The sequence below is a fragment of the Arachis ipaensis genome, chromosome B03 (assembly GCF_000816755.2).
Source record: "Arachis ipaensis cultivar K30076 chromosome B03, Araip1.1, whole genome shotgun sequence".
Classification (NCBI taxonomy): Eukaryota; Viridiplantae; Streptophyta; class Magnoliopsida; order Fabales; family Fabaceae; genus Arachis; species Arachis ipaensis.
The window spans coordinates 131,244,005-131,253,980 of record NC_029787.2 but is presented as its reverse complement, the minus strand read 5'-3'; the positions used below and the strand labels follow the sequence as shown (position 1 = coordinate 131,253,980).

Here is a 9,976-nt window from a genome sequence, read left to right as displayed (position 1 = left end):
CATAATTTTATCAACTTTTATTAAATTTTTATAACTAAATCTTATATTAATTGTTGAACACTTGAACTTATACCGCGGAACCAAATCTGCCAAAAAGTTACGAACGTGAAGTCTTATCCAGATTTTGCCACACACATGAAACTGATTTAGTGTTGAAAATTGAAGCATCCCCACGCTCCTCAAGAAGCGCGTGAGAATCACAACCTTCCCCTGAATCCTGAAGAATAGAGGCAACAAAAATAATTGTTAACATTGCAACCCCACCTTACGTCAACACCGTCCTGTTTCCTGTACCTCTGTACTCAAATTCATGCCTTTCTCTCTCTCTCAATCTCAATCCCAATCTCTGTTCATAATTTCCATTGCCTTTTTGTTCCCTTTGCGCATGTCTCGTTCCAATTCGCAAACTGTAACCACAAAGCTCAAAATTTTCCTCTGTTTTTCCCTCCTGCTCTGCATTCACACGATTAGACCGACCCGTTTCTTGAAAACTCTATAATCATCCAAAGTTACAATCTTTTCGTTGTGTTGACGTGGTTTCTTGAAGAATCAAATGGAAAAGGAGCCTTTGCTCCCATACTTTAGCCCAAGAAAGAGGCAATCACCATTATCAAACCAGCTTTCTCCATTGCCGGAACATGATGAGGTTCTTCTTCCCGCTTCCCCTGCCTGGATCAAAGACCGACTCATCTTTGGCCCTTCGCCTCTTGGTTCTTCCCCTAGCGATTCTTCACCTTTGATTGAGGCCTTGGCACTTTCACAACCACAACAACCTTCTTCTCCTTGTCCTTCCTCTTCTTCACAGGACTTTGCATCAGCACTTCTTGAATCACCACACTTTAACCAACAACAGCAACAATCTTCTTGGCTTATTGATCCCAATTATCCATGGCGCAAGTCCAATCTTCACCGCTCCAAAACTGCACCGGCTATGGCTGTGATCAGCGATTTCAACAATTGTAGTGCCCCCCAAAAGCCGCAAATTAGTAGCCAGTCAATTATTCATCAGGCTTTTCTCCTTCTTGTTCTTTATTTGGCATTAGGGGTAGTCATTTATTGGTTCAATCGTCATAGTTTTACAGTTTCTGAGACTCATCCCATAGTTGATGCATTGTATTTCTGTATAGTTACAATGTGCACAATTGGATATGGAGACATCACACCAAATAGTACCATAACCAAGCTTTTCGCGATATTCTTTGTGTTGATTGGTTTTGGTTTTATAGACATATTGCTCAGTGGGATGGTTAGCTATGTACTGGATTTGCAGGAGAATCATTTGTTGAGGACAGTGAAGAGTAGGGGCGAAAAGGATGCGAGGTCTTATATAATCGATGTGAAGAAAGGGAGGATGAGAATTAGAATGAAGGTGGCATTGGCAGGACTAGTTGTTGTGTTTTGTATTGGAGTTGGTGTGGCAGTTTTGCATTTTGTGGAGAAGCTCAGCTGGCTGGATTCCTTTTATCTTTCTGTTATGTCAGTTACAACTGTTGGCTACGGCGATCACTCATTCAGTACTATGCATGGTCGCATCTTCGCCGCCATTTGGTTGCTTGTGTCTACACTTGCAGTTGCACGAGCATTCCTATATTTGGCCGAAGCAAGAGTTGATAAGCGACACAGGAGGATGGCAAAGTGGATTCTTGGTCAGGATATGACTGTTGCTGAGTTTCTTGCTGCAGATATGGACAACAATGGTTTTGTGAGGTATGCATCACTACATGTCCATATCATAGACTAGTTTTTGGGTGTTGGTAATAATTTTGTGCAGTAGATATTGTTCAAGATTTATGTTATTTTTTGTCATTTGCAGGCCATTTTAGTTTGAATATATGAATTTAGTAACTGCATAAATGCATAGACATAATAACTAAAAGTACAGCATCTGTTTCAGCAGATATAAAATCTGATATGAAAGCAGAAGAAAAAGTTAGAATCTTTCAGTATGAAATAACACAGCATGATGAAAATGTGGGTGTTCATACTTCATAGACTGATTAGAAACTTCCATTGTTGCATATGTTGTAACTTCTTTGCTAGCAACAGAGATTGAGAAATCTAATATGCATGTTCATTCTGATTATGTTTATCTGGACAACCTTATCATTAGAAGTGTTCACTTATGGATACAATTAACTAAGCCTGTAGTTTGCATGATTTATTTGCTTAGCTTGTAGGTCTGCATCAGTGGTGCTTTATCTTTCTAAGTGGCATTTTAGCATGCAGTACTACACAGTATATTGTGCAGGTTGATAATTTTTTTTTTTCTGTAAAGAAAATGGAATGTAAATGTAATCTTGTTTTGAATTTTTTTTTCTTCTTTCTTATAGCTTCGGTTATATGCTGATTGAACAAATGAAAACAAAACTGATAGTTTTAGTTGGTTACAAAATGTTGAATGATACATTCCAGTGCAAAAGTGTGTAAGGCAATCTTGTTATCAAAGCAACATGTGCAATGATTCATGATTTAACTGTAGTTGCAATTTGTGTAAAAAACTAAAAACTAAAAAGTACTTAAGGGTACATAAATCACTATTACCTTTTTGCATGGCTCATGGTTCTTGGATTAGAGCACAATGGAAAAAGGTTTGGAGAAAGAGTTTCTTTTTGGCCTCAAAACAACCGTGCTCCATAACTTCTTTATTTGATTGCTGTTGTGCTTATTGTGCTGCTATAATTTTATCGATTTTCGAAATTTGAACTGCAATCTTTGTCTTCCACCCTTGATAGCTATTTCCTCAAATTCCTTGACTTAAATGTTGCTTTAGTCTCCAAACATGTCACTATCCACTTATGAACCACCTCCATATTGAACTTAAAATTATTGCATCTTTGAATCTCTGTTTTCCCTTCTTGGCAATAGAAGGCGACTAGGTGCTACGATATGGTGTTAGATCTTTAAACTTGCAATAACCTCCTTAATATATGTGGTTAACATACTAATATAGATTTTTGTGCTTATTCAAATCTCTGGATAACTTTTCATTACATGTTCACTTCAGTTAGTGATATACTAACTATAATAAGAATGTCTCTTCATTTTGACTTTTCTTGAACACTGTAGGTGGCAGTTAATTATCATTTTTTTCACTTGATTGAGTTTTCAGATATGTTGTATGAATGAGTTCCTGCATTGAAATCATTATGATGCTTTAGTGAAGTATTAATAAGAGAACATTCTGGACAGATGGTTGTAATATCAGAAACGATGATATGTTTTTTATTAATTAAATCATCATATTTAAAATCTAAAAGAACCTGATCACATGTTTTCCTTCCATTCGCTGCTCATCATATATGGATTCTTTTCTGATAATAGTTCAGATACACATATAGTTTTTAAATATTTGGCTTGTGCATAATGATTCTTCCATTCTCTCTGGTCATTGAGAACATGTCATGATTTATTATTGCAGATTATGGGCAAACTTATTCTAATGTTCTATGAGTTTGGGTTGATCTATTTGCATCTCCAAATGTTCATTAATCTATTCTTTACTTTTCTTTAGGGCCTTAATCCCAATATTTTCGTTCCTTCTTTCCTGTGGTTTGAACTTTGAATTATGTTCTTTATTTCTTTTATGTGACTTTAAAAAGTGTTTTTTGTTTCCATTTCCTGTACCAACAGATTATTTTCATTTTGTTTCTTGTTTCTAAAATATCAAAAATAATTAATGTGATAGTTCTGCTTTTGTAATTTATATTAACATTTAAGACAACAAAAGAGTCTCTTGTGTTCATTCATTTGGCTGAATTTCGTGACTTACACACATACATTTTTTTTTTTTTAAATATATTGAACTTTTGTCCTGTAGTAAATCTGAATATGTTATATACAAGCTCAAGGAGATGGGAAAAGTATCGGAGAAGGACATTATGCAGATCAGTGAGAAGTTCGATAGACTGGATACTGGGAATTGTGGAAAAATAACACTTGCTGATCTCATGGATGCTCGAAATTGACAAGAGCTTTTACAGAAAGTTAAAAAATTCAAGGGAAACTCTCTTCCTACAATGTTGCCCATCAGCGAAGGCCTTCTCAGATACTCAAGCATGCTTCGAACTTTCTTGATTCGGAGATTCGGAGGGATACTAGATTCTCAAGTTTCATATTGGTGATTTTCCCTCCACCCATTTGAGGAGGCACCTGGAACATGAATATTATGTTCTTTTTGCCTGAATTTTGCGGATTAATTAATGAAACGGTAAGTAATGACCTTACCATAACTTCGTTACTACCACGTTTACATTATATAGATATAGATATAGAGACATATAGGTATAGGTTATGAGATATATGGTAATGAAGGAGGCAAATTTTGGAGTTGGGTAAACCATTATTTTTGTACATATACTTTACCAAGATGAATGCAATTGATTCTTTAGCATTTTCTCTGGCTTTGATTGTCTTAGTAAGTTTCATAGATGATGACTCTCTCTTCTGTTGTGTTTGCCAAGATTATTGCATTTGGGTAGCTAAGGTTGTTAGAGAAAATGCTTTATAGTGGTTTTCATAATCCACTTCTGAATTGAGTGATGATGATTGCACTTAAATTCATTTATCTATTTGAGTTATTAAGATTACACTTTGTCCTTGTACATGTTTCTGAATTGTTCTCTACCTGTACATTAGTGACACTTCAATAAGCCTAGAGATTTTTATTTGAGGAAAACCATGCTAGAAGAACAAAACTAGATGCTGTTTTAGTATTTAGTGAAATATATATACTCATTATATTTCTTTTAATGTATAAAAAGAAGCTTTTTAATTCTCTGAAAAACCAATAATTTTGGACTAGTGATTCATTATGAAAATTGAGATATTGTATCTAAATATTTTTTTTTTATCATGAACTTGTATGTTATATGATGAGAACATGACAGATAAAGCTACACTTCAATCATGGTGTAGTCCTGCTCCACCATTTCATGTGCATAGGCTACTTGGCGTTTGAATTGACATGGTTTGGGGAATTTAAATACTTCTATTTTATTTTAAATAATAGGAGAGGGACAAAGGGTAGACAGTAATCAATTCAATGATAGTGAACTATAAAGAAGAGTGTGCACCCTAATAAGTAATAAACCTAATACTTAACTAACAACATTATCCTTTCTCTAAGTGAGATTACCTACCATCCAATTTTTCTGAATTTAACTAATCATATTGGTTGTATTAACAATTTTAATCATACAGAATCCTATGAAGAGAACACAAGAAATTTCCTTAATATTATCCCTTTATTTTTATTTTATTATTTCTTGTTTTTGGGGTCATGCTTATAAGCTTATTTTTGTTCTTAGATATTGCCTTCTTCAATTGTCACTGACCTTTTCCTTCTATTTCTGGTCCACCCAAGTCCACCTAAACTTTACATATTGTTGGACATTGCAACATAAAAAAATTGGGCTGACAATTGGTTTGCATGATGCATTATTGGGCTGACTGGAAAGACAATTAGAGGTATAAAATTATTAGGCCTAGGCTCAAGATAGACCTATTTTATATTCACCCAAGCTAGGTTTATATTCATTTATGGGGAGGCCCTTAGACTCCAAAGCTAGCTGGGTCAGTAAGTCTAAGTAGATACAAATGCTGGGCTATAACTCTTGTTTGCTGACATGTTGTATACTTTTATTATCCCTCCATCATCAGATACTGAGTAATAATACTTACATAATTTTATAGGAAGAATTTCAAGTGTACTAGGAACACTGGTACGGTTCGAGTCCGTATAGCCCTACCCTAAGATAATAATATATATATATTTCTATTTCTTGTTAAATATACTCACAAATTGAGTATCTAATATATCGCATTTATTAGTATTCTAGATTTAGAATACTATACATAATAATATTATACCTTGGATTTTGAATTTTTTAAAATTTTTTTATTGGGAATGACCACATTTTTGAGAAAAAAAGAAAAATTTAGAGATCAAATCTTATTTCAAATTTTTTTGTGCATCTTCTAAATATTTATTCAAGTGTTTCATAAAAATTGGCTAATTTTTCTAGTTATGGAGACCCAAAATATATTATATCCAGTTATAAAGAAGTGGCGTATTTTTTATGGATATAGAGATTATTTTTTTAAAATTAAAATTTGTAAATCGGAGATTCAGATTTCTTTAGAATACAAAACTTAGGATTCGATTTGTGGTCAAGAAGAAAATGGAGCCTCAGATTTGTGAGGAGAAATAAATTTGTTTTCGTTGTAAAGCAAATTGAAGGGTCCAATTTGCATATTTAAAAAAAAATTAACACTAAAACACAAATTTAATCCCGATATTTATTTAAGCGAACGAATAAACTAACCGCTTAAACAACTCAAGTTGGTTAATAGTGTCTAACTTCTAAATGCCCAAGTTAATCTTATAGCCACTACCATACAGCGTTCTGTAATGAAAACAATTTAAACCACCCATTATTTAAAAAATAAAAAATAAAAAAACAAAAAGACTACCTACTAACTTTGCATCTCACTGCAAATTCTACAATAATAAAACCTAATAATTTATTTTAAGGGTAAAGTACTAAATTGTTTTTATGTTTGGGCGTAATTCTGTTTTAGACTTTTAGTCCTTAAAGTTTAAAGTATCCTATTTGAATCTAAAAAAGTTTTATTTAGCATCAATTTAGTCCACAATGAGGTTAAACTTAAATAATTAATGGAATGTCCTACATAACAACAGTACAAGAACAAAATCGATAATCTGGAGAATAAGTACAAGTTCCAGAGGCACAAAATCAACCGTTGATGCATCAATACATTTATTTATCATTCTCTTTAGTTCTATAGAAAATATTTTATTTATATTATAAGAAAAATAATAAATAAATGTATTGATGCATCAATTTTGTGCCTCTGGAGCTTGTACATGTTCTCCAGATTATTGATTTTGTTCTTGTACTGTTGTTATGTAGGACATTTCGTTAATTATTTAACTTTGACCTCACTGTGGGACTAAATTGATGCTAAATGAAACATTTTTTTATTCAAATAGAACACTTTAAACCTTAAGAATTAAAACATAATTACGCCAAACATAAGAACTAATTTAGTATTTTACCCTTTATTTTAATTACCCTTTTTACTATTAACTGATTCATTAGTATAACGGATTATAAAATATGTAAAAATTATAAAAAATATTTTAATTCTTTTAACCATATTGCAGAAAGTAAATGAGAGATGTAACATTAAAATTTTGTCTCATTCTTTATATAAAATCAAACTACTATAATGATCACTTATCTAATAATTCATTAGTAAAAATGTCAATTCTCCCACATACAAGCAATCCACCCTTGTGTTGAGTACAACTTGACGGTCCTTAAACAAGTTGTTATATTATTAAACTACAATAAGAAGCTATATGAATGCATTCAATTTGTAATTTCTATAGCATTTGATGGAAAGAAGATAATTTAAGGCACCAAACAAAAAGAAGATGACAAAAACAGATATAGCATCTGTCCAAAACTGCCCTCATTTATTTGAGGCTTCTTGTCTCCATGCATTCCTTTGACCACTGCTCATAGTTACAATTTAAAATTAATGGACACTACACAACAAAGGTAAAAACCTGCACCATTCTTAATATAGCCGAATTCCCCATGTAAACTGTTTGACAAATTTTTTCTCTCTTTGGCAATTGAAAATAAATAAATAAATGAAAAGAGTTGAGATAAAGCATAGTCAGAGATTATTATAAAGCACATGTGAATCAATATATAACTGTTTGTTTTATATAAAGTGTACTATAGTTGGAATTAGGTAAGCATTGTCGTGAACCATTTGGATTCTCTAATAATATCACTATATATGCTTTATTTATTTTTATTCTTTTTTTTAAACTTTAATTTTTTTCTCTTTACTATTTTTGTGCTTCCTTATTTACCTTTTATTTTACTTTAGATAGGAACAATGATTATTTTCAGCCTTCATATTGGAATATAAGATATATAACAAACAAAATACTAATAATGATTACACTCTGTGATGCATGGAATTTTAAGTAGTCAAAGACATTTTGGAAATTCAATTGTATGGTAGTTTTGAGAATATAGTTTATTGTGTGTGTTTATTTCTCTGTGCAATGATGCCAAGCCAACACTTTTTTTAAGTTATTAGCCAGAGTAAAAGGAATTCAACGAATTTCATCATTGTTAAATGGAAAGTTCTATATAATTGTTTGGATGTGTGACTAGGTAAGAGATTGTAAAACTTCAAAAGCTACTTTTGGGTTTTGGAATAAGTACCAATCTCAATTTCCATATATGTGTATATATTTACTTGATCTGTTACTATGAACTGAAAGTTGTATTCAAGTTTGTTTTATTGATCAAGATGAAATTAAAGATATATATTGGGAAGAACATTAATAGGGCGATTACTCAAATAAAATGTTTAAAAACACAAGTTACTAGAATACAATATTCTCAAATTGAAAACGCAATTGCAATTTTTATATTTCTATAGAAATCATTCCTGATAGCAGCGGATTAATTTTGAACGTAAACTATTACTGATAGCTGCGGTTTACGTTGATTTTAGTGCAAACAGAAACTGTTATAGACAACAACAATTTTTGAAGGAAGGGATTTGGACATAAACCGTTATAGGCAGTAGCGGTTTATGGATATATTTCTTTTCTATATATACTCCTCCAAGGCAATGAGATAGTAGTGGAGTGTAATTTTTCACAAATGGATGGTGAGGAGAGTTTTCTAACTCTAATGCATTGTTCTGTTAAAATTCAGAAAAGCAAAAGGCACGGTGTTAAATTTATGGATAGGGAATCGCTGAGCATTTTTATCTGGTCGTCCAGTACGTTGGCGGATATAAAAAGTAGCATATTACAGAAGATGGGGTGTGTAGGACAAAATGGGTAAAAAAGTTTTTCTACAAGATCCTTATTACTGTTGTGTCAACCGGTGTAAAATATGAGACATTTGTGATAGGGTTTGATGAAGATATGCCGGTATTGTTTCACTATAGGCGAAGTTTTTCCGAAGTTAGAATACCCAAATTGTTTGCCAAGTTGAAAGATGGCGTTGATAGCTCTGGGGCATCAGCGCCGAATCCTCAGTCGACGACGATGGGAGGTGCCTCAACGTTGATGCTTATAGTAGCACCTACTTGTCTGTTGGTTGATCCTCCATGTGTTGTAGTTGGTACTACTAGTTCACCTCGGCGTGTTCCTGCTTTTGTAGTTGAGTCTAGACCAGATCGAGTTGAAAATATGATGCGAGATGATGATTCGGATGATGAGCTAATCGACATTGTTAGGAATAGTGATGACGGTACTCCGAGCAATTCACCTATATCGCTCATGGGCCATTAAGTTTCGGCACACAGCAACATCCTGCACGTTTGTCGACGTTGAACTTGAAGGCCATAGGCCAACAGCCGGGGAGTCAATGCAACCTTTGGGAGTCACTGACTGCATGATGCAACCGCTCTAATGGAATTTCAAATTGGCCATTCTTTCCAAAGTAATTAAGGAGGAAATTGTGCTCAGCGTAAAAGATTACAGCATACGACATGGAGTTGAGTACATGGTGATGGATAGGCATATTCTATTGCCGCCAAATGCTGTAGATATACTTACTTGGCTGCACCATGTAGTAAAAATAATCATAATGCAATTAAATTCTACTTGATACTCGCATAAACACCAAATAATTACTCCAAACAATTAAATAATTAAATAATTCAAAATAACCACAACACATATATATAAACGCTAAATAATTAAATAATTCTACTTGGTACACGCATAAACACTAAATAATATCCGCAGTATTTCTAATTACAAAAACAAAACAAAATCTAATATTTCATTCGCATTAAATCTTACACACTAAACCATAAATCTTAAGGTATGATATTGTCCATGTCCTATACGTTACATACTACATTCTATATTTCAAAGTCTAATACTCAACTATAAATATTAAATTAT

The 9,976-nt window shown here is 32.9% G+C and overlaps 1 protein-coding gene across 1 annotated transcript; it reads left to right on the top strand.

Moving 5' to 3' along the window:
* Nucleotides 123–4,556, top strand: LOC107631555 (two-pore potassium channel 3). The gene is made up of 2 exons (XM_016335037.2): nt 123–1,707; nt 3,818–4,556. Exons 1-2 carry the CDS (start codon nt 554–556, stop codon nt 3,963–3,965), a joined length of 1,302 nt encoding a protein of 433 aa, XP_016190523.1. The 5' UTR covers nt 123–553; the 3' UTR covers nt 3,966–4,556.